Below are 24,324 nucleotides of genomic sequence, written 5' to 3'. Positions count from 1 at the left end.
CTCGTTCCTTCATTTCTTTAGAACGGGTGCGTTTTGTTCTAAAGGACCCGTCTGGGGCCACAAAGGTGTCGATTTCATAGCCGTCACCACTTTCATGGTCCGTCAGGACCTCCGGCTCGGCCAAGGGCCGTTTGTCCAGATTCGATGGTACAGTATCAGAAGTCATCTTGGAAGTACCCTCCCCACAGACGGCGCCAATGTTTCGGGGTATTTTGAGGTGTCCTGCGGGAGAGTTACGATTCCAAGACTGAGCTGCCGATGCCTGTACCTGCAAGATCACGAAGACTCTGGTTGGTAGGAGCTTCGCCTCCGACGATCAAGTTAGTATACGTACAGGAGGAAAGAATACGGAATAGGTAAAGTTCTTCTCGCTGATTGGGAGAATTCCGCAATTAATATTGCTCGGTAATAGTGTTTGTATTTGTGAATGCCCCATTAATGAGGTTTGTCCCACTATTTATAGTGGGACAGATAAGTCCCCTATGTAGGGTACCAAGGACACGTGTCAACAGGGGATTGGAGCCCTGTTGACTAATGGCGATGCGCCACGTGTCACCAGCCCATTGGGCCACGTGTCTAGGGTAATTTTTACCCTAAACAAGAGTATGTCAAACTTTTTTCACACTAGAGTGAAATTCTTCTTATAACGTCCAAAGATTTTAAAAGCAAATTAAGCGAGGGTCATAATTTTGCTAACTGAAATGTGAATAAAAAACTAAAGAAGTGTGATCAGTTGCGGTGAATATACCATAAGAAGCTCTACTCTATACTAGGAAATATTTTCATAAATTTATAATTAAGTTCCGATTACTCTATTAATCTTTTTCTTTTTTTTGTAGATTGTGTTGTTTCCAAATAAATGCATTAGCAACTTTTGCTACCCCCTTGAAAGAGAGGGAACCCTACCTTGAGAGAGAGGAAAACCCACCTTGCGAGAAAGGAAATTCCACCGCGACAACTGCGTTGCGGTGTCCGGTAACGATGGCTGATGATCTAATCAACCAGTGTGCGTCACTTAAAATTAATTCAGAAGAGGAGGAAGTTATTGATATAGGAGAAATAGAAACGAATGGAGAAGAACTTAGGGTTTCGTTGATGTTGATCGGAAGACTGTTAACTGATAGAGGCATTAATGTAGAAGCTTTCAAACGCACTATCACCCAATCTTGGGCATTGAAGGGGCGAGTTATCATTCGTTGTATTGGCCGGGGCAAACCTCTATGGTTCCAATTTCTTCACTGGAAGGATAAGGAGAGAGTAATGATGGGTAGACCTTGGTGTTTCGAGCATAATCTGCTGATTCTCAATGAGATTTCTAGAGGAGAACAGTCGCGTGATGTGAATCTAAACTTTTCACCATTCTGGGTGAGAATTAAAGACTTGTCGTTTGACTGTCGTACTAATAGTCATGTTAATATGATAGCATCGAAGTTAGGCGACGTAATTGAAATTGAAGAAGATTCAGTAGCCATATGCAAAAGTCGTCGAGTGAAGGTCATGTTGGATGTGCAAAAACCCCTGAAAAGATATCAAACCCTACGTACGAAAGAAGGTAATGTGATTAGAATAAATCTGAAGTATGAAAGATTACCGTTCTTTTGTTTTTCGTGTGGGACAATGGGGCATAGTGAGAGGGATTGTCTCTTGGTGTCTGATGATTCGAATGAGCAAGGCCATGGGTGGGGAGCTTGGTTAAAGGCGTCACCGATGAAGGGTAAAAACTAGGAGGGTATGGAGGTGAGAGAGCTGTTAACTGGGAAGAGATTGACTTTCACACCGAAGACAGAAGCATTATATAGTACCGAGAATGAGGTTCTTCATCATATTAAGGAGAAGGGGGTGGTTGAGAAGGAGGGAGGTATGCACTCAATAACAGGAAAACATAGTGGGCAGTTAAGAAGGAGGGCTGGGGAGGTAGGAACGCAAGAATGTAAGGAGAACGAGGATGGAAACATGAATACAGCTGATGAGATAAGGGAGGATTTTCATGTTCTACGGGAGGAGGTCATGCAAGGAAAGATGAAGGCAATGGAGGTGTATAGGAAAAGGGGAGCAGGGGAAGAAGGGGGGAAAATATATGGGGAATTGCATGATAAGGTGAAAGAGAGTAGTAATGAGATAAGCCAAGGGGGCTACGTGGGATTATTGTTGAATAATATGCATGAAATTGATGGGATTAATAATCTAGAAGAGGCTCGCTCCTACCCAATTTAATATGGGTAAAATGACGAGTGAAAGGAGGAAAAAAACGGGAGTGAGGAAAAGAGGCGCTGCAAAGAATGCTCAAAAGTCCCAAATAATGAGTAGAAACGACGCCCCTATTCGGAGAGAAGAAGAATCTCTTATGTCAGGAATGATGGGAGAAAAGAGGAAAGTCCCTGATGAGATGGAGGTGGATGGAGGGGAAGCTGAAAAGGAGGAGGCTGTAAAGAAAAAGAGCAGGACACAACAATGTATGGAGCTGGAACATGCAATTGAGAAAGTAGCGGAGGTGGGTAAAAAAAGCTCACCCCACGAACAACAATGAAAATACTTAGCTGGAACTGTCGAGGGCTTGGCAACCCTCGGACAGTGAGCTCTCTCCGGGAGTGGTGCTGGAGAGAGATGCCGAACCTGGTTTTCGTGATGGAAACCAAGATCGACGCCAAGAAGCTAGAGGGAGCGAGAAGGAAGTGTGGGTACGTGGAGGAGATTGGGGTAAGTAGTACGGGTTTGTCAGGTGGTATAGGGATGTGGTGGAGAGATATTAGAGTACGAGTGGTGTCTTACTCAGCTAATCATATTGCAGTGGATGTGCTGGACGATAATGAAGAGGTGAAATGGAGGGAAATAGGCATTTATGGGTGGTCAAAAAGTATAAACAAGCATAAAACATGGCTGTTAATGAAGAATTTGAGGCAAGAGTGTCCAGATCGGGTCATATTTTTTGGAGACTTCAATGAGATTCTGAGTGATGATGAGAAATTGGGAGGAGTTTAGAGAAGTGAGAGGATGGTTTTCAAGAGGCTATTGATAGCATCGGAGTTCGAGACTTGCAATACAAAGGGAATAAATATACTTGGCAATGTGGGCTGTCCCAAGATACTCTTGTTCAAGAGCGGCTCGATAGATTTCTGGCAAGCAATTTTTGGCGCAATATGTTCCTAGCCCATGACGTAATCCATTTCCCGATTAGAGTAAAGCGATCGGATCATGCACCTATACTCTTGAAGGCTGGACGACGAGAGGAAAATAGGAGGAAAAAGAGGCTTTTCAGGTTTGAGGCAATGTGGTTGTCGAGCCCAGAATGCGAGACACTGGTGAAGGCTTCATGGAATGATGCTACTCTTCGCCATACTATGGACAAGGTGGCCTCTTGTGCACATGAGTTGGGCAAGTGGGCTGCTAAAACTTTTGGTAGTGTCACGAAGAGAATACGGGATGCAGAGGAGCAACTCAAGATAATTCAGGTGGGGGCGATGGATAATGTGAGGCTAGCTAAATGCAGGGAACTATCGGAGGAGATTGACAATCTTCACTTACTTGAGGAGTCTTATTGGCATGCTAGAGCTAGGAATAACGAACTACGTGATGGGGATAAAAATACCTCTTATTTTCATCACAAAGCTAGTGCAAGAAGAGCAAAAAAATTCGATCGTGGGTATTGAAAATCAGAGTGGGAGATGGGTCCAAGACGAGCTGAGTATCAATAACATGATCACGGAATATTTTTCCCTGCTTTTTACATCCGAAAGCGTAGCAGATTTGCAGGAGGCGTAAGGTGGAGTTAGCCCGGCTATTACGGCAACAATGAATGAAGAGTTGTGTAAGGAGCCAACGGGAGAGGAGATTGAAATAGCTCTTTTTGAAATGCACCCAAATAAGGCACTTGGGATTAACGGTATGCATGCTCTCTTTTACCAGAAATTTTGGCATATTGTTAAAAATGATATTGTGAATTACATTATTAATTGGTGGCATGGTGTTGTGGACATTTCGGAAGTAAGTAAAACATGTATTGTACTCATTCCTAAATGTCATGATCCGAAAAAGATTACCGAGTATAGACCAATTAGTCTATGTAATGTCTTATACAAAATCATTTCAAAATTCCTGGCAAATCGTCTCAAACCCTTGCTGCAGCAGATGATATCCCCCCAACAGAGTGCATTTGTTTCGGGAAGACAGATCACTGATAACGCCTTGATTGCTTTTAAAGTGTTTCATGCTATGAAAAGGAAGAGGGAGGGGAGACATAGTACGATTGCACTAAAGCTGGATATGATGAAGGATTATGATCAGGTGGAGTGGGGCTTTATTGAATAGATCATGCTTAAACTGGGTTTTGATGTCAGGTGGATCCAGAAAATTGTGAACTGCTTATCCTGTTACTCTTTTAAATTCAAGGTGAATGGTGAGTTGGTGGGAGATGTTAAGCCTCAACGAGGTATCAGGTAAGGTGTTCCTATATCTCCGTAATTATTTTTGTTGGTTGCTGATGCATTTTCTTGTCTATTGTCGAAGGCAGTGGCTGAAGGTATTATTCATGGAGTGAAGATATGTAGTGGAGCACCCTGTATCTCCCATTTGTTTTTTTGCAGATGACAGTATTTTACTTGCCCGGGCTACTGATACGGAATGTAGGGAGATTGCTCGTATCCTCCATGAACGTGCATCAGCGCAGAAAATTAGTTTACAAAAATCTGAAGCAGTTTTCAGTAGAAATGTCCTAGATATAAGAAAACAGGCCATTTGCAATCTATTGGGTGTTAAGCAAGTAAACAGGCATGAGAAGTACCTGGGTATCCCGACGGTGATAGGGAAATCTAAAAAGGCTATCTTTGCAGGACTAAAAGATCGAATCTGGAAGAAGTTACAGGGTTGGAAGGAGAAACTGCTGTCAAGAGCCGGAAAGAGATTCTCATTAAAGCTGTAGCACAAGCAATTCTAACGTATTTAATGGGAATCTTTAAAATCCCGGATGGCTTGTTGGAGGAAATTCGTGGCATCCTAGCTCGGTTTTGGTGGGGAAATGGAACACAAAATAAGCTTCACTGGAAAAGGTGGGAGGATTTATGTTTACCGAAGGCTAAAGGGGGTATGGGATTTAGAGACCTCAAAGTCTTTAATCAAGCTCTTTTGGCGAAGCATGGGTGGCGTTTACTTCATGGAAAGGACACTCTGGTTCATAAGGTGTTGAAAGCAAGGTATTTAAAAAATACAGAGTTTCTAGAATCTTATAGAGGGTACTGCCCAAGCTATACATGGAGAGGTATTTGGGGAGCCAAGGCGTTGTCGAAGGAGGGGCTATAATGGAGAGTAGGAGATGGGTCGCGTATCCGGGTTTGGAGAGATAACTGGATATCTAGCCATGGGAGAACATAAACACTTGATCCCCCTCCTAATGGCCTTCATGATGGGGACCTTTGTGTGGCTGCTTTAATTGATGTTGAGAAAAGGTGCTGGAAGGAGGAAGAATTGGCATTGCACTTCAGGCAGGAGGATATTGCTAGAATTTTGTCAATTCCGTTGCTTAAGGATGTAGGGCATGATGAGGTATTCTGGAATTTGACGTCGAATGAAGCGTATTCAGTGAAGTCAGGGTATTGGGTAGGTATGTTGGGAAGAGAAGCTATGAATAGTTTAATAAGTGAGGAGGTATGGCGTAGCATTTATTGGAGGTTGAATGGCCCTCTAAAATTACGACATTTTCTGTGGCGTGCCTGTATAAATACCCTGGCAGTGAGTAATGAATTGCATAGAAGGCATATAAGCAGCTCGGGTACATGTCAACGTTGCAATGTCGTGAATGAGTCACTACTACATGCTCTATTCTTCTGCAGCCCAGCAAGTGGGATATGGGATCATTGCAGCTTTTGGAGGGATGCCCAACACCGAGTAGGAGATAGTTTTATGGAGACTTTTGCTAATATGCGTGAGTATTTACCAAGCCAAGAGTTGTGCATCTTCTCCACCTTAGCATGGGCTGCTTAGACATGCCGAAACAAGATGTTGTTTGATGAAACCCCCCCACGATCCGCCATAGCTTGCCATACGTTTTGTGAGTTATGTGGCTAGCTACCAGCAGTACACTAAGAAGGTGAGCGGAGTAACGAAAAGAAGAGGTTCGTGTAGTAACAACAGCAGGAAAAAGCCGAGCGAAGGGATCATCAAGAAAAAAATAAATGCATTAGCATTTGTTACATTTAGGAAACGAGGGAGTATTTTAAGTTGGTAGCTTGCAAAAGAGCGATCTCCTAATTTATCACCGTAACTAAAGTCAATGATAAGCATTCAAGATAGTTGAATTTTATTTTTTTAATTTTTTTTATAAAATTCTCAAAAGATGTCTTTGTCACTTGTTTGAACATGCCGAAATTAGTAAATCTTAATTTATAGGTTTGTAAGCTATATGTAGATAAGCGCATCTATCTTTTAATTCCAAATGCCAAATAATTATATTGTCATTTTCCAACAAACCCTAATTTCACTTGCATGATTAATTGGTTCAATAATGAATTTGTTATCAAAGTGTAAGACATTTAAGATTTTTTTGCTTTATGCCTTTATTGAGTTTGTTTAAGTTTCTAAACAAATACAATATTTGGTCTACACTTAGATTTTCCCACCTTGAATATTCCAATTTAAGACTCTCGCTCATTAATTCGTATTAGACAAGGCACCAATACAATCCATATTTCCTACCACATTGCTTTATTTATTTTCTGTGGTACATGTATCACTCCATATATAAGAATCGAAAAAAAATTGGGCAAGTCGGACTCATGGTGAGTCCAATATACCTGACAATAATAATCTAATATCTTGCAATAATATTGTAATATATGACATTATTATATGACATTAATAATCTAATATAGTTGACATTAAAAATCTAATATCTGGCATTAGATTATTAATGTCAGATAGTAGATTATTAATGTCAGATATTAGATTATTAATGTCATTTCTCATGTTAGATATTATATTATTAATGTCAGATATTAGATTATTAATGTCAAATATTATGTCAGATATTAGAATATTAATGTTAGATAGTAGAATATTATTGTCAGATATATTGGACGCTCACAGTGAGTCCGGTCTCACACAAAAGCTTCTCATTTGAAAATAGATTATGAGTGTTTATATTATTTAGGAGAACGTCCCAATTTATGACCCTAATAAACAAAATCTAACACCGTAAATAAATCAATAAAAATGTGCAATAAGCATGCTAAATAAATCAACAATTATGAGACTCATATTTAACAAAAAGTTGTTGATTTATTTATAATTTTGCCATTTATTTTAAGAAAAAAAACTTCTGCATTTAAAGAATTTTTTGCCCTATTTTATTTATCATGGAAATAAACTTGTATTTTCTCATTATTTAGAATTTTAGATGAAACTTTGATGAAATAAGTTATGACCGTTGATATAATGTAGTTCTGTCGATAAATTTTTAATTAAGGGAGAAGGAGGCTTTAATTAATTTAACATCAAAGTAGTCTACATCTCTGAAAATTTGCATGCAGCTAAGAATGAGCAAAGTTAAACAACAAAACATATGGTGATTTTTTAGTGTGACTGGCCACACCGTGTGCTGAGGTTATTTATTCAGTGGTTACTTATAGGTGCTAGTTATTCAGGAGTTACTTATTTAGGGGTTACTAAGTCGGTCAAGAGTTACTTATTGTGGGGTTACTCAATCGGTTAGCGCGTTTTTGTCGGGGTTACTTATTTTGGGGTTACTAAATTGGCCAGGGGTTACTTATTCTAAATTTAATCAGTCGGTTAGCGTGTTTTCTGTGTAAGGGTAACCCCTGATTAACCGAGTAACCCCTATAAGTACCCTTGACCAACCGAGTAACCCCTGAATAAGTAATCCCATAATAAGGCCTTGTTTAGTTCAACTTATTTTTACTTATTTCAGAAAAAATAAGTTCAGATCAGATCAAATTAGAAAAAATAAGTTCAGATCAAATCATCGTTTTATGTGCAATTTTTTATCGCTAAATATCTTTAATTTCGTAATGAAAAAAATTATGAAAGTTACCTATTAATAAAATAAACATTATTACGAATCTAACAAGATCCACTTGATATATTTTTTCTTTACAAATTATCGTACATTTAAAGGTCAAAGTTTGGTCAAATAAGACAATAAAATTAGACCAGATCAGATCATGTCAGATAAGACAAAATCAGACCAAATCAAATACGTTCAAATAAGCAAAAATAAGGTGAACTAAACAGGACCTAAGTAACCCCGGCCACGTATAAAAATTAGTGCAACCACATATTAACCACGTATAAAAATTAGTGCAAAACATTTGCGAACATAACGAGTCACCCCATCCTAGAGCAAGCATCGAACCTTTTTGACATTTACTGATTTACACTGCACTCTCTCTCCTCCATTGATACGTGCACTCTAAAGTCTAAATTCTCCATTGAAGTGCTTCTGAGCTTTTTCTCCTCCATTGAAACAGCTTCTGAGGTAAGATGTTTTTCTAATTTATTTATCTATTAACTCTTATAATTTTTTTAAAGTCACTTGAATATCAATTTTACAATCTAGGGTTTATCAATATTAAAGTTAGGGTTCATCTAGAGTTGATTATTGAACAATTGGTTATATTTCTGAAGTTATGAAAGATTTTAAAATGGGTTTTTATGGTAGAATTTTGCTATGTGCTATTTACGTTGTTATTCTAAATTGAGAAGGATTTAATGTGATTTTTGGAGCCTAATTTGATAATTTAGTTAAATTTGGTTGCTAATGTGTTGGAGGCTGTTGTTTCTAATCCTTTAATGTAGGACGGAACTATGAGAATGGACCTTTTCTCCCCGGGTCTAGGGCGGCCGCCCCGCTTGCCCTGGCTAGGGACGGGCCTGGTGCTCATTCAAAAGTAATTTGTGAAATGTTGATAACTTGAAATTTTTTTAATCCAATATCGTTTTATGTTAAGTTGATGGAATTAGTCAGACCTATGCGACTATGCTCATTTGCTGCTGATAGCCAATGATACCGTAGTATACACATTATATACGTGTTAACATTCATAGACTGTTGTTGCTTGCGGGAGACTGTTGGAACTTTGGTTTTTTATCGAAACATTAACTTTTTCAGTAAATGTAAATTAGCACTCCGTAATGTTTTGTGGCTGAGTAATGATGTGTTTGATGGTAATGTATTATCTGAGAAGTTGTCTAAACTTAACAATTCTCAACAAAGTATTGAATGTATCCTTTGGTAAAATTCCCCCTTTTTTTTTTTAATGCAAATTAATTGCATACAGTAGTTTAGATATAGTTGTCTGAGTTATTATTGTATTTGTGTCTCAATTATGTTGCTTTACTGTGGTTGTTAATGATATTAAGGTGTTCCTGTTAATTTTGTTGTCTTTTTGTACTTGAACTTTGCAAGGGTTCTGAAGGGTTTTAGGTTAGTTAATTTGGTCTGAGACGCATTCGTTGACATAAAATTATTCTTGAACTTGTTGCTAAGACATTTGTTACATGATAACTGTTGATGTGACTAATTTTCCATGCCTACGCTTTTTAGTGGCGTTGAGTTTTGGCTGTCTAAGGCTTTTGGGTTGCTATTTAGCTCTTATTGTTGCTTTTCAAACTACTAAAAGTATAGACTGGACTTTGAGGTTGTATTCTTGCAGATATTAAATTTTCTTTTGTAATGATCGTTGTATGTCTCAAAACATGTTGATAGGCTTTATTAAAGATTCGAATCATTTGATGAAAATTTTTTTAGTGTCTGGAGGGTGGATAAGACAATTCCTATTGCTAGTTCAAAACTTCAAATGAGTTACACATTCCCGAGTGCTAACAAGCAATAAATGAAGGGACTTTCTTATTGGCATTTTGGAGTCTTTCAATCACTTATCTTAGGTATCATTAGAGTATACTTGTAGAAGTTATGCTATTTGAGATCCAGTTATTGAGGTTGTCCAATTGGACAATAGATTGGTGGGATGAAAGAGGGATTATTATACCCTTTTTCTCTTTTTGAGATCTACACTGAACATTATTGTCTTCAGACTTTCAGAGCATTCCCATATATTTGTGTTCCTTTTTTAACTTAAAAATTAGATGTGTGGGAGAGGTAAGCGAAATAACTTTAGCTGATAAGAGAAATTATTCTGCATTATGTGTCAAGTTATACTTATGAACACCAGGTTTCAGCCTTTGAACTTACAGCTTCTCATTTGCTCAGAAGCTATTGTTTTTATTTTTTTCCGTCAGTAAATGATTTCTAGTACTCCGCATATGATTAGGGTGTCCTCTCCTACTGTTATATAAAAATGTGTGAACTTATTCTAGCTGGGCAGCTTAGTGTTTGAGGAATCTGAGATCTGTTGGTAATATGATTAGTCTTTTTGAACGTGTAGTTTAGCAGTTGGAAGTGGGCAGTTTAGGGTTAGATTAAGGGTTTATGGTGGATATGTATATTGGGAACTAGGGAGCTAGTGCTGCAGATTAATTAGCTCATATAATATGTTTGGATATTGTTTCCAACGTATGTTATTCAGTAGTGTTGGCTTTATCTAGTTATTATTTTACCTAGTATGTTAACGTCTATTCACGCTTCCAAAATCCAAATTGCTTTAAGTTTCAATATTCAGGTAGTTATCTTACACATTGCTATAAGAGTACTTGGGTATTCATTTCAGCTAAAGTTAAGTGTGGAATCAACTGATATTCAAGTAGTTTGCATGTTCAGGGGTATGTAATTATTAGTTCTAGTTCTATTATGTTCTAGGAGTACCTTTTTCTGCTTGAATTAAATGCAAGTACTTTCTTTTTATTAATGTTAAGAGTTGGAAAGGAACTTTAGAGCCTAATCTTCAATATCTTAGTGAAGCATGATTTGGAGTTTGCCTTAACTGAAACAGATCATTTCAGTCTAAAGAGCATTTCAAAAAGCTTCATCTTGATCGAAATCTATATCATCCATTGTGGAATAACAATTTCTTGATGCTGTGACATTGGAAATGAAATTTAGTTTTGTTAATTTTGATGAGTGTTATTTGTGCGTTCTGTAGGAGGCTTTATTATTGTGTTGGATGACCACAAGTTAATGTACTTTTATGAGACTACTAATGTGAAGAGAATAGTGGAATACAATCAGGATATGTTCATGATAGAGAAATCGGTGAACTCACCTTGTTTTTTAAGGTTCTACCACCATTATTATTGGAAGTAGAGGTATCTAGGAGGTGGATGGGGGATCCAACGGGCACTTACTCTTGGAAGTCATTTTTGGTTTGTCTATCTTTGCCAATGAGGAGCCCCATTTCCCAATTCACAATATATTTGGAAGACTAGAATTCTATAAAGATGAGACTATTTGAGTTTTTGTGTGGACCTTGGGGTTGTGCAGAATCAATACTACTACTGATATGGTATAAAGGAGAAGACCAAAGATAGCTATTTCATCAACTATGCGCATCTTGCCAATAGTGAATCTTGCTCTCTTCTCTTTCTTATCTGTGAGGCGACAAGTAAATTTTCCTTATCCTTATACTGTTTTGCATTTGCTACAACTTCTCCTTCAAGCTCACTTTGTGGGCTTTGGAAGGGCAAAGGTAAAAATTATATTGTGGTGTAATGCTCTTAAGGTGATCTTGTGGTGCATTAATACGGAATGCAATCATCTCACAAGTTGGTTAACTGATTTGTTATGGGATAGCATAACACTTTTAGCTTCTTTGTGTATTAAGTCAACATGGGCTTTTAAGGTGTGCTTATACACCTAATTTTCACTTATTAGAACATATCTTATATTACCTGAACTTATTAAAACATATTTTAGTTGTAATTTGAACTTGGGTAACCCTTATCAACACTCATTTTTCCTTAACTGAACTTATTTGATGTGAACTAAACTTATTTGAACTTAAATGAACTTATTAGTTTTGAAATAAGTGAAATTAAGGTGAACATAACTAGCCCTTAGTAACACCAACTAGGCTAATATGTTATCTGTTTTTGACCGTTTTATAGCATACTTTTGTGTTCTTTTGTCTCTATTACGATAAAATCGAGGATATTCAGTGTCTACATTCAAGTGACACATGCTTGACTCCTGCTTGAGATGGCTTTCTATACTAGGGGTTCCTGCGAAATTGATGTGACGACCCCTAGTTGCGCCTCAAATATTCATGCCTGGGAGCTCATGAGCTGATACTAGGTGTGAGCTTCTTGGGCTCCTAGTGCAGTTGTGCCCATCTCGATCTAAAGAATAATTATTGAATCTCAAGAGGCCTGAAAGAAAGCATAGTCTGGAAGGAGTATTGCTTCGCTAGATGCCTAGATCCCAACTACAACGACAATACCAAATCCTTATTCCAAAGTGCCTAGGTCCCATGGAATTTTAATTTCAGTTTGCTGCATTAGCTGATTTTGTCATGATTCTTGTTCCCAAGTCCTAATTATGTTATGTCTTTTCTTCTCTTATTTGCAGTTCTGTTTTGTGGCTATATTTGGAATTGAATTTTGTACCTCTTTTTGCTTCCTATATGATTGAAATTTTTGTAGGTTCCATGGTATTGGAAACTGGGAAATTTTGTTATGAATCTTTATTAAAGATTTGAGAAGTGTTTTTTTTTAATAATTATAAGTAATGAGAATAATAATCTCTTCAAAAAAATAAAAATAAAATAATAATAATTTCAAAAATGGAGTATTATTTAAGACTCTGCTTTTTTGTTGAACTTTAATCATTTTTATTGAAATTAAATTTTTTTTCCTCAACTTAAATTATTTTTGCTAAACTTAAATTGTTTTTAGTGAATTTAACTTATTGATATTGATTAAACTTATTTTATAGATTTAAATGATTTGATCTTTGAAATTACTGATTTGTACCATTTAAAACATTTTTTTTTTTGCTGAACTTAACTTATTTTTATAAAACTTTTTTAATGCACTTTTTTTTTTATTGAATATTACAGAGTATTTTTTTTAAGGTGAGGAGAACATAGCCTAACCGCCTAAGTATTACTACCTCCATTTTTTTTTTGTTGACACATATCAGTGGCAGAAGCACCTTTGTGCACCGGTCACTTGACACAGCAAAAAAACAAAAGTTTAAATTAAAAAAAAAGTCTCTTTTGCTCCTTAGTTTCACGGGACAACACACAAACAAGAAACAACGATCCTCTCTTCTTCTCTCTTCGAAAAATCAAGTACTGCCATCCAGCCCCTCTTTCGTTCTGACGTGCCGCCCTGCCAGCCGCTGCGCACCGGATTACTGGACCACTGCAGTCTGTCCGAGTTTCTGACCGAATAGCCGCACCTTTCAATTTTATAATTCAGGCAACTCATTTTCATTTTTAAATATTGAATTTAAAGTTTCAATTTCTTATTCTCCATGAGTTGTTGGGTTGATTTTGTGCTTAAATTAGTTGTTTTTGTTATTTAATTTATCAAATTAGTGTAGGTGTTGCTTGAAATTGATGATTTGTTGTATATTCTATACAATTAGGGTTTAAAATTCATGGGAAGTTGTTTTATCTGGCATTTCTAATTTTTTTAGTTAGAAATTGATATCATAATGGCCATTAATTGTTTGCCAAATTGTGAATTGTTGAATTTAACTAAAAATGGTGAATGTTGAATTGTTTGACTTATTTTGGTATCGGATCAACCCGAATTTGTATAATAATGGCTGGGTTGTGTTATTTTGCTGAATACTTGGTTGGGGAAAAAGTGTGAGAAATGCTCTGTTTAATGGTCAGTTAGTTTAGAATGAGGTCACTATCAATTAATATGCCAATGTTCATACTTTTGTGGTTTTTTTTAGTGTGTTAAAGTACTGTACTACTTACTAAACAATGTTTTTGGTGTGTTAAAGTGTTGTAATTTAGATTGTTAGCTCTAATTTAACGAAAGGCTTGGAGATTGGAATGTTGATATTAACTCGAAATCATTGGAAAATTATTGCAGCTACTCTTGTCAATCCAAGCATTAGTCCTCAATGAAAGGCCATAAAAATAAGTTGTTTAAGTTATGGTGGAGCTATGATTTAATGCAGATTCCATGTTATTTTTTCAAGCAAAAATGATATCTATTGTGGTAGTAAAGTTTTTATTTTGCCTTGCACTTGTATATTTTGAGTGCTCAGACGTTCACTATGAGTGATTTTTTTTTTGAATTATTAGCTTTATGAATATTCATGCATTAATTATTGCTTGGAATGCGGTCGATGGGTGACAGTGACTATCAATCAATCAATCAAAGCCTTAATCCCATAAGTGGGGTCGGCTACATCACCCATAAAATCCAAGATCCGCCATTGACACATTCCTTTTTGGGAATTTTTTTTTAGTTGACATGTATTCCTTTTTGGGATTTTTTTTTTAAGTTGACCCCACTACAAACTTGATTAAATAAGCTAAAGCACATGGTCTACCCATTTGATTTAACATTCTCTCTCCTTTCCTTAAAGTGTGTGCCTAAATTGAACATATCATCTAAATAGAAACGGAGGAAATAATTTTTTTAAAGAAAGACTCATGGTATACAAGGAGAGTGGAAGATGTCAAAGAATGATGATATTGTATTAAATGTATAGTTAAAAGTTTGTGTTGATTACAATTGATCTAAAATGTTAATATATTCTTGTGCAGATTAGAACGATCTCGGTAGTGAGGGTAGGAGTGCAGGACAAGCAAATCAAGTAATTAAAGATGCCACTTTATGACTGTGTGCTATTACTGAAACCCCATGTGCCGCGGGATTCCTTGATGGATTTGGTTGCTAGGGTGGGGAAACATGTTTATGCACGAAATGGTGTGCTTACAGAGATAAAGAACTTTGGAACTGTTCATCTGGGGTATGGTATAAAGAAGCTTGATGGAAGATACTATAAGGTAGTAGCATAGACCTTCCTTTATCTTTCTATTTTTTTGTAGAAATCTGAAGTATGTGGTTATGATTTTAAGTATAAGTTTTTGCTGAAGTGATCACATTGTCTCAAGCTTTGATTATGGCTATTTGCTATGTCTATTGTTTAGGAACACCTACCCACTTCTCAGCTTTCAAATCACCGATTTATCGTTTACTTGTTGGGGCTAAGAAGATGATTCAATCTGAGACAGTTGCGTTTTGGGTAGAATGTAGAAATCTTCTGTCATAACTCATAGAACTGAGGGTCAAAAGTTCCATGTGTTAATATCTACCAATTCTTGTTTGGACTTTTGGGTTGACCTAGAATTTATATATATGGGCGACCTAGAATTTATGATATAGTGTGTATCTATATCTGTATTCTGGGACCTAAATGAGCAGACTTTTTGCAGTTTGTTATCTTTATCACTAGAATTTGAATAGGAATGTCATTTGTTGCTGGCAGAGCACATACCTCCTTTACTAGCAATGAGTTACATGTGCTGTGGATAGTGTGGAAGGAATTGACTGTTTGGTACAAAGATTCTTGTTAGGCATATCACTGGACAGTTCTGTGCTTGGTTTATGTTCCTCGGTGATGAATATTTTCTGTTTAACTTCCCCAGATTTGCAATAATACTACTCCAATAATAAGATTATTTGGGAAGCCATCTTTGTTGTTGAAGATTCTGACGTCTTTAAAATTGCTCTGCTATTATCAATAAATGTTTTAGCTACATGTTTTAGCTTTCATCTGGGGGGAGAGAGAGAGAGAGAGAGAGGGGGGGGGGGGTTGGAGGTGATAGTGATGACAATACATTAAGGGGCCGTTTGGTTCGCAGAGGGGAATCGGAATGGAATGCAGAAAGGGAATGGAGGAGAATGGAATGAAACCCTCAAAATTAAGCATGTTTGTTTACAAAAAAAAAGTTAGGGAATCACACCACCATTGCACCACGACATCACCACCACAACACTCGTCCTTCATTTTTTCCACCTTCTCCAGCCACCCCACCGCCGCACCTCACCCCTAGACCTCCACGAACTGTAGCAATTACCTCGCTTCTCCACCACCTCACCGTCAACACCAGCACCGTTCATCGCCCACAAAACAGCAACCTCACCACCCACCACCAATCCCAGCCCCGCGCGCAACCACAACAGCCTTCACACCGCCCACCAGCCACCTTCACGCAAATTATCTCAAATCAAACTCCAATGGGTAGAGTGGTGGCTCCATTTCACGAGTTTAGATTGCTTGGAATTAATGAAATTGGATGATTTTGATTAATTCAATTAATCCAACTGTCGTTTTTTTGTGATAATGATGATGGTTGCGTGGTGAAGATTGCAAAGCAACCAAGAGAAGTAGGCGAAGGGTAGCGAGGGTCGGCGAGGGTCGGCCAGCATCCGGCGAGGGGCAGCGAGTTCCGGCGAGGTGCTATTAGCCCCAGTGAAGGTGATCGCTGGTGAAGGTGGAGCCAAGGTCAGGGATTGCCGGCGACCATCCGGTGAGGTTGGTGGGATGTGGGTATGGTGGTAGTTGGGGAAAGGGAATGGTAAAGGTAGGGGGGGGGGGTGGGGAATGGGGGTGGAATAAAAATGGGTAAACCCAAAAATAAAAAAGGAGAAAGGGAATGACAAAAGTAGCAAAAAAAACGCTTACAAAGGGAATCATTCCCATTCCCTTTCCCCATTACAGCGAACCAAACGGCCCCTAAAAACAAATTCAAGCCAAAACGCTCTCAATTCTTCATTCAAGTCACAGCTGTTACAATTTTAAGCCTTTAGGCCCTTATATTAGACCCTAAAATGCCCTTTTATTTTTCCTATTAGGAATTAGCTTTATGCTACCTGCTTGCCCTAAAAAAACCACAAAAGTAATTCGAATCCATTATCAAAGTTCTACTTCAGATATGAAGTTCACATAAAATTAATGTATCACAACTCAGTCTTTATCAGCATTTCCATTGTAGGAAAGACATTAATTTTGTCCTTGACGGTTTTATAGCTACATATATCATGCAAGTGGGCATCAATGGCCAAGGAGAAGGTTATTGAAGGCTAGAAGCTATGCATCAGCTTTTAAGGGTAGCAATTTGGTTTAAAAGGAGAGAAAGATAGAGACTCGAGGAAAAAAAATACAATTAGCTTAATCTAACCGTTAAGCTGATGTACAAGAAACGTAATTTGAAAGATTCTGTTGGCCAGCAGTTCAGGAGTTCAATCGATCATAGTCAAGTATAATTTGACAGCATCAAATGCATTTGGTCTAACAAGCATATTAAAGTCAATTTAGTTGAATTGGAGATGTATTGAATTATTACAATTCATTTTAGGAAGAAGCTGAGCCCATTTTGCAGTTTGCTCTTCTAAGGTAAGGTCATGTGGCTATTAGAAATTTAGAATAGCTTTATATGGATTCTTGATCTGTCCATAAACTCAATATCATCATTAAAATGAGTTGATTAGGCATATCAAGATGTTTCTTGAAGCACATAACAATAAAACAAGCCTTAGCCCCAACATGATCTGGGTCATCGAAATTATTTTTATCATTAATCAAACATTTTTGCAAGATTTAAGGCTCAATGGAGTAAGCATGATAGGCAAGTGGGCTATAGTACTTGTGTTGCAAACGTTTTGCATGGTTAGTAGATGTTTCTAGATGGCTAATAAGATGTAGTGGACTCTGAACAGAGTTAGTAAAATCTAGTCCTTATCTTCTTAAATTTACATCAGACCCAGAAACCTAATCAGATCGACTTATTGCACTATTCATACACCTCACTTTGACAGAATTACCCACTTGCCTATCATGCTTACTCCATTGCTTAAGCTCATTAGGCAACTAAGGTTAGAGGCCCTATTGCTTAAGCTCATTAGCCAACAAAGGTTTATGAATTGCTGTTTCAAACAATGCTTGCTTTATTTGACATAATGGTATCAACCAGAATACCTGCATTAAGTATTAGTGATGATATTGAGCTTTATGAGTCAAATAGTTATGTTAGTTTCATACTAAGAAATATATGAAGTCAAATTGGAGAACCAATTCATAAAACTCAAGGCAAACAAGGTGATTTGGAGTTCTTGTGCCTTGGGCAAGTCTCAGTGTGTGTCTCACTCCTAATAAACAGTAAAAGATTTTGAGAAAGAAAATGGTGTGCGCCTCAGGGAATGTGCCTAGGGTGCTCTTCATTGAATTCGCTTCGCTAAAACCTCAGCACCCGGTTTTAAACACTGAGAGGAATCTATTGAAGGTTTAGAAACAAGTATGGGGGATGTATGTTTTGGGTAGATGATGAATAAAGGGAGAGATGTCAGACTTAAGGGTCATCTAGTCCCTTCATTTTCAGGTTATGGACTTTCTTTTCTTATCATATGGGAGCATAAATCCATTTGGATACTACAGTTCTGTAACCTTTTAATATTACTTGGTTGATTTACTTGAGCATTTACACTGGTATTTTGGACCTTACAGAGTTGCAGACACTGACAGATAGTTGGTCTGTCACACCCTGTGATTCAATTAGAGGGTGGCTTTTGTGAGGCTTTTGTGAAGAGTATGGGATAAATATCTAGGGACTACTATTAATGTACATATAGAATTTTGATTATACATATATTTTTATTTCTCAAAGCCATGACAAACATCCCTTGCGATGTGGGAGAAATTTTTAAAGCAGGGGAAGAGGGGGGGGGGGGAAATTGTGGAGAATGTACCAAACTCAGGAACACTCACTTCCCACCAAGGTTGGTGTTTGGGGGAATTTTTTGGTTGATGTACTAGTTTGATGGTTTATTAAGGTAAATTAACTAGGGTTTTCCTTTTTTTTTATTTTTTATTTTTTCTTTTTTTTTTCTTTTCTTTTCTTTTATTGTCTTTTTAATAACACTAGTGGAGTTTTGTTGAAGTAAATATGATTTCTTAGTTAGTTCAAGTTATATAAACCCTGCTGTTCTCAGAATGAGGTTTTTTCTCTGGTATGACTTCATTTGGACTGTTTGTTCATGCGCTGATTTTCTGCCCAGCATCCAGCTTAGATTTATTTTATTTTGATCCATTTTGTGAAATCATACTATGTTTAGATGTGTTCTAGGCTTCTAGCTTGTGCTAGCAGGGAATTTGGCCTTCCCTGTAGACAAGGATAATAAGTCTTGCCATTTACCGACATGTGAAATCTCTGTTTTATTTGTGTAGGGAAATCTTATGCAAATGACCATGATGGCAACGCCCAATATAAACAAGGAGCTTCATTACTTGAACAAAGAAGACCGGCTACTACGATGGCTCCTTGTAAAACATCGAGACACACAATTTGGTTTTCACTACCTGGATAATGAAGATTCAAGAAGTGAACTAAACAAATTCACATCGCCTAGCATATATGATGATAGAGATGGGGATGAGGATGAAGATGATGACGAGGATGACGAGGAGGTAGAGAAGCAAGATGGTTAAGGATCATCGGATATTGCATCCATAACTATATTCCGTAATGACACTTGTCATTTCCTAGTTAAAAATTTTCCTTTTTTTTTTTTTTTTTTTTTTTTTAAATGACCTACAATAATAGTTATTTCTATTTTGTCAACATATATTTTAATCGAATTATACTCAATTTTTTTGTACATATATTTTATATACTAGGAAACTTTTAGTTACAAATATACTAACATAAATAACATAGATTAAAAATAAGGTATTGTAATATATTATATCACAAGATTATTATAGTATTATCAATATCAATTATATTCTCAAACTTTTATTTGACAATAAAATTTATTTTAATTAAAAAAGAAAAATCATTTTGGTAGCATACTTTGTATAAATCTTAAAATTACATAACGTTTATAAGAACAAAATCATTTTATTATACTATACATAATATATATTGGAAAATTAAATCTAATTACTCTAAATATGTATGTGATTATTTAAAAAAAAAACCTCAACTACTCGCTAAAAATATATTTAAAAAGTTGATTATGGAATACTAATTATCTTAAAGTAAAATAAAATCAATCAAATTTTCATATTATGCCAGTCAAAGTGTGTCAACAATTTAAGGATAAATGTATATGAGTTTGTATATGGGTACTAACTTAAGCTAATATTTTAATTTTCTTATATAAAATTACCTTATAGCTTCTAAATTTCTATTACTATTTTTATTTTTTTTAATACAATCCAATTTAATTACCTTTATATATTTGGTATTGGTATAAACTAAAATTCAAGTTATTTTGTTACAAATAATATTTTTGGATAATTTATTGTTGAATTAACACCATTAATTATAAATTATTTGTTGTAAAATTAAGTTTAATTATGATCGTGCATGGCACGGGACTTAATCCAGTTCCCATGTAATTTCCTGTACTCGCATTTTGTGGGTAATAGCTTTTTTTGCAGAGTGCATATGCAACTAAGTCACTATTGATGGGCGTTTAGATTGATTTACTGTTTTACGTTTTTGTACTTTTATTCCCTTTTTAGCTTTAAGATGTTGTACATTCATCCCAAACTACAAGTAATATATCACCGTAGTTGTTGGGGGTTATATTATAATTCCCTTAATTTTTAAATGCTGTATACTGTTCCCATCCAAATTGCTGTTCGGCATTGTTTTTTTGTTCATGTGCTTGTTGAAAGCTTCCATTCTCTGCAGCTAGGTGGCCTTGGGGGACATCTCTTAGTTATCACTACTACAATGGTTCATTAAAAAGGTGCAATTGCGAGTTAGTACAATGGACATTCAGTATTATTGTCTACCTGGTATGTATTTCATACAACCATGGCATTTTGGTAAAAGATGCCAACTTTTTTTTTTTTTTATAATTTTTTTTTTTTTTTTTTTTTTTTTTGTATTTTATTACTATTGATTTTGATGTTTGTGCAAGTTGTTTCGGGGTTTTCTGATGTCCTGCGGGAGAGTTACAATTCCGAGACTGGAACCGGACGCCTGTACCTGCAAAATAACGGAGACTCCTGTGAGCTCCGCCTCCAACGGTCAAGTTAGTACCTGATTAAGGAGTAATTAATGCGGAAATTAAAGTAATAAGATCTCTCTAGGTGAGAGTGTTTAATGTAGGTAATCTGCTTTGCTAGCGAGATCAGCCGGTTATTACTGTGTGTAATTAATGTGTTTGTTCCGTAATGTTTTTCGTAATCTTCTTGTAATCCCCCTTAATGAGGATTAAGGGAGGTATTTATAACCTTGGGAAACGTGTCCATCCTAGGTTTAGGTAAACCTAGGGCCGATTGGGCTTCCCTCGGAAATTGGGCCTGGGTGGCCGGTTTCTCCATTAGGCATGGAGTATGCCACATGTCGTGACATAACAGGTCCAAGGTGGACGAATAAGCGCGTGCCACGTGGCAAGCCCTGACAGTTCCAACCAGGGGACACTTGGCAGGACCTGATTGGTCCACGTGGCGCATTCCGATTGGTAGGAGCAAAATCCCCTAATCATTTGCCCCTCACAGGTGGCACGTGACTGGTCACGTGTTACCTGTGACAGGTGTCGCACAGTAACGGGCGACGACCTGCTACAGGTGTCAGTCGGCGAAAGGACGAGAGATTTTCCCGCCCAAATTTTGAATTCTGAAAGTGACCCTTCGCCTTCTCACTTCGCCTATATAAGGGAGAGTTGCCTTGAGTCATTTTCACACTTTGAGAACTATTTGAGAACATTCGGACCCCTGAACTTGCTCTGACATTTTGGACTTTTTCTGCCTACCGCCTGTTCTGACAAGCCGACTGCACAGGATTTTCAGAACTTCATCAACCGTCACTCGTTCAGGTAACTCAGTTCTCTTACTCTTAATTTTCTTTTTATTTTCTGAAATGGCACCACGGAAGCACACGACACGACCTAGGTTAGTGATCAGCCGGTCACCGGGGACGGCTGAATCTAGGACTAGGAGTGCCGCCTGCCCTTTTCCGGACCCATCTTTGCCCTTTATACAAAGTCCGACTGTCTCTGTGTCTATGCAGAGCAGGATGGCCAGAACGAAAAAGACAGCTAGGATCTCAAATTCAGACGGCTCCTCCCACAGGGTGCCGATTAGTGAAACATCTGACCAGGCGCCAGATGTGGAAGTGAGACAAGGCGGCCTGGATGCCGGCAATTCTGTGGGGGGAGTCATAGTGACCCCTTCCAATTTAACAGTTAACAAATCTGCTCCTTTTCAAAGAGAGGAGGCGGGCCCCTCCGGGAGAGGGGAGGAGTCGTTCTCTTCAGACTCGTCGGAGGACGATTCCGAGTCAAGTTCTTCTGGCCAGGCTTCTTTGGGTACAGAAGAGAAAAACAGCCGCCTGCAAGAGGCGAGACTTTCTCACGCAGTTGAGAAGGGGGACAATTGGGCGGAACCATCCGCCTCTTACCGAGAGCTAAACACCCCCTACTACTGCACGGTACCTCGGGGCCGAATCACAGCCATGCAAGAGAAGGTGGAGAGCTTTATTGCAAACCACACCATGGGCCCCGACTTTCTAGTGTTTGTGCCGGATCCAGAAGACACAGTCGTCTGGACGGCTGGTTCAAGTTATGAAAGCTCCTGCTTTGGCTGCTACGAGGCGGCCATTAAGGCAGGGCTTCGTTTCCCATTACATCCGGCTGTTCAGCGGATTTTGGATGGGTATGAGTTGGGGTTATGGCAGTTAGCCCCAAACTCTTGGGTCAACGTGCTCGGCTATGTGGCCGGGTGTGAACTGCACGGGGTGGAGCCGAGCTTCGAGGCTTTCGCCCATATGAACTATCTCAGCCGGACCCCTAAGACAGGCGGTACCGGCTGGTATCAATTGACAAGCCACAGGGGCTACCTCATGACGAGAGGTAAAGCAAACAAGTGGAAGGACTGGCGGAGCACCTTCCTCATCATTGAGAGTTCTGACATTGAGCAGAACAAACGCTTCAATAGGTGGAACAGGAATCCGCCCCTTCTTGCAGGCGGCCGTAGCATGCCGCCTGTTCCCCCCAAGGCTAAGAAAGAGATCCTTGATAAAGGACTCTTTAAAGTAGAGTCGAGGGTCGACTCTACTTCAGGGGTACGAGAACAAGTACCCCTGCACTGCGTCCCGAGCTTCAAGTGGCTCTATGACGAGTACTTTTTGGCCGCCTGCGGCCTCAGCAGTCGGTGCTCAAGAGGTAGTCGGCTTGTCGAATACTCTGTTGTTTCATACATTTGTTGTTTATCTTTTATTAACTTTGCTGTTTGTTTTTGCAGCTGACGCCATGAGCAAAATCACCGCCTCCAAGACTGCGGCGGCCATGTTGCGGGCCTCTATTATGCAACAAGCTTCAACCGACTCCCCCAAGAAGGGGGCACCCTTGGTGAGCTCCGAACCTTTCACCCTCTTTTTGGAGTGTTTATGCATATACTGACTTTTCTCTTCTTATTTTTTTTTTTAGACGGGTGCTCCAAGAGCTTCATCTTCCCAACAGCCGGACCCCAAGGCCCGGAAGACGACTGTTGGGAGCTCTCCTGGTTCTGCCAGGAAACAGGTGGCGGCTGAGAAACAGCCGGCCACTTCTTCTAAAACTCCAACTAGGACGCCTAGAGGTATGAAGTTGTCCTTGTAAATTTTAGACTTGCTCCCTTTGTTACTAAGTCTAAACCGTTTGTTTATGCTTGATGTAGCCGGCCCCCAGGAGCCTGACTTGGTAGAGATGGCCAAGTCTATGATCAGGGCAGTTCCTCCAGCTGAAAGGGAGGCGGTCAGGGGTGTCGGCACCCTTGACCTTGACGGGATTGCAGGGGTCCTTGCTGAGGTATACTTAGCATATTTTTGAGTATTTAAATTTCTGGACGCCTGTTTTCTTTTTTGTTTGGAAACTGACGCCTGTTTTTTTTTTGTACTTAGGCCCTGCTCCGAGTTAACGGCCTTCGCAAGCCGCTTGATCGGAAAAACAAAGAGGTAAAGGCTGCAAAAGCTATGGCCGCCTCTGACTGTGATAAGGCAATGTTTCAAATTGCCCAAAATGAAGTACTGACCATTGATATTCTTTATTATCAGGCGCAGGCTACCGCCGCTGTTCGGGCTCAGTTAGAGGCGGCCTAGAAGAAGAATGACGAGCTGGAGGCGACCATCACAAATCTCAAGGCCGAGCTGAAACCTCTTCGCCTGAAAATGTACTCTTACGAAGCCATGGAGAAATCCTTGGCCAACGTAAAGGAACGCCTGGTGACCCAGGAGAAGAGTCTTACCCAAGAGATCTCGGAAAAGGCCGAGCAAGAGAAGAAAGAGCTGGTCCGGGAGATGATGGAAGACTCCGCTCAAATCTAGCGCATGACCTGGGGCCGCCTCTTCCCCAGTGCCGACTTTGCCTCTTGGGAAAGAACGTACCGCCAGTGCTCGGATGCATATAATCAACAGATCCTGGCGGCTGCTGAAGAAGAGGCGTTGGGGGAAGAGTTGGAGG

General features: G+C 38.6%; 2 protein-coding genes across 2 annotated transcripts; both read left to right on the top strand.

The window, feature by feature from the left end:
* The first annotated feature begins 981 nt into the window (after nucleotides 1-981).
* LOC110739484 lies at nucleotides 982-1,725 on the top strand. The gene has a single exon (XM_021919929.1). The coding sequence runs from the start codon at nucleotides 982-984 to the stop codon at nucleotides 1,723-1,725; it is 744 nt and encodes a 247-aa protein (XP_021775621.1).
* A 6,574-nt stretch (nucleotides 1,726-8,299) lies between these two features.
* LOC110739538 lies at nucleotides 8,300-19,529 on the top strand. Its single transcript, XM_021919996.1, has 3 exons — nucleotides 8,300-8,482; nucleotides 14,634-14,876; nucleotides 19,097-19,529. The coding sequence occupies exons 2-3, from the start codon at nucleotides 14,694-14,696 to the stop codon at nucleotides 19,355-19,357; spliced, it is 444 nt and encodes a 147-aa protein (XP_021775688.1). The 5' UTR covers nucleotides 8,300-8,482; nucleotides 14,634-14,693; the 3' UTR covers nucleotides 19,358-19,529.
* Nucleotides 19,530-24,324: the final 4,795 nt, after the last annotated feature.

This window comes from Chenopodium quinoa, unplaced genomic scaffold, assembly GCF_001683475.1.
Source record: "Chenopodium quinoa cultivar QQ74 unplaced genomic scaffold, ASM168347v1, whole genome shotgun sequence".
Taxonomy (NCBI): Eukaryota; Viridiplantae; Streptophyta; class Magnoliopsida; order Caryophyllales; family Amaranthaceae; genus Chenopodium; species Chenopodium quinoa.
The sequence above is the reverse complement of the archived record's forward strand: the minus strand, read 5'-3'. Positions and strand labels throughout refer to the sequence as shown.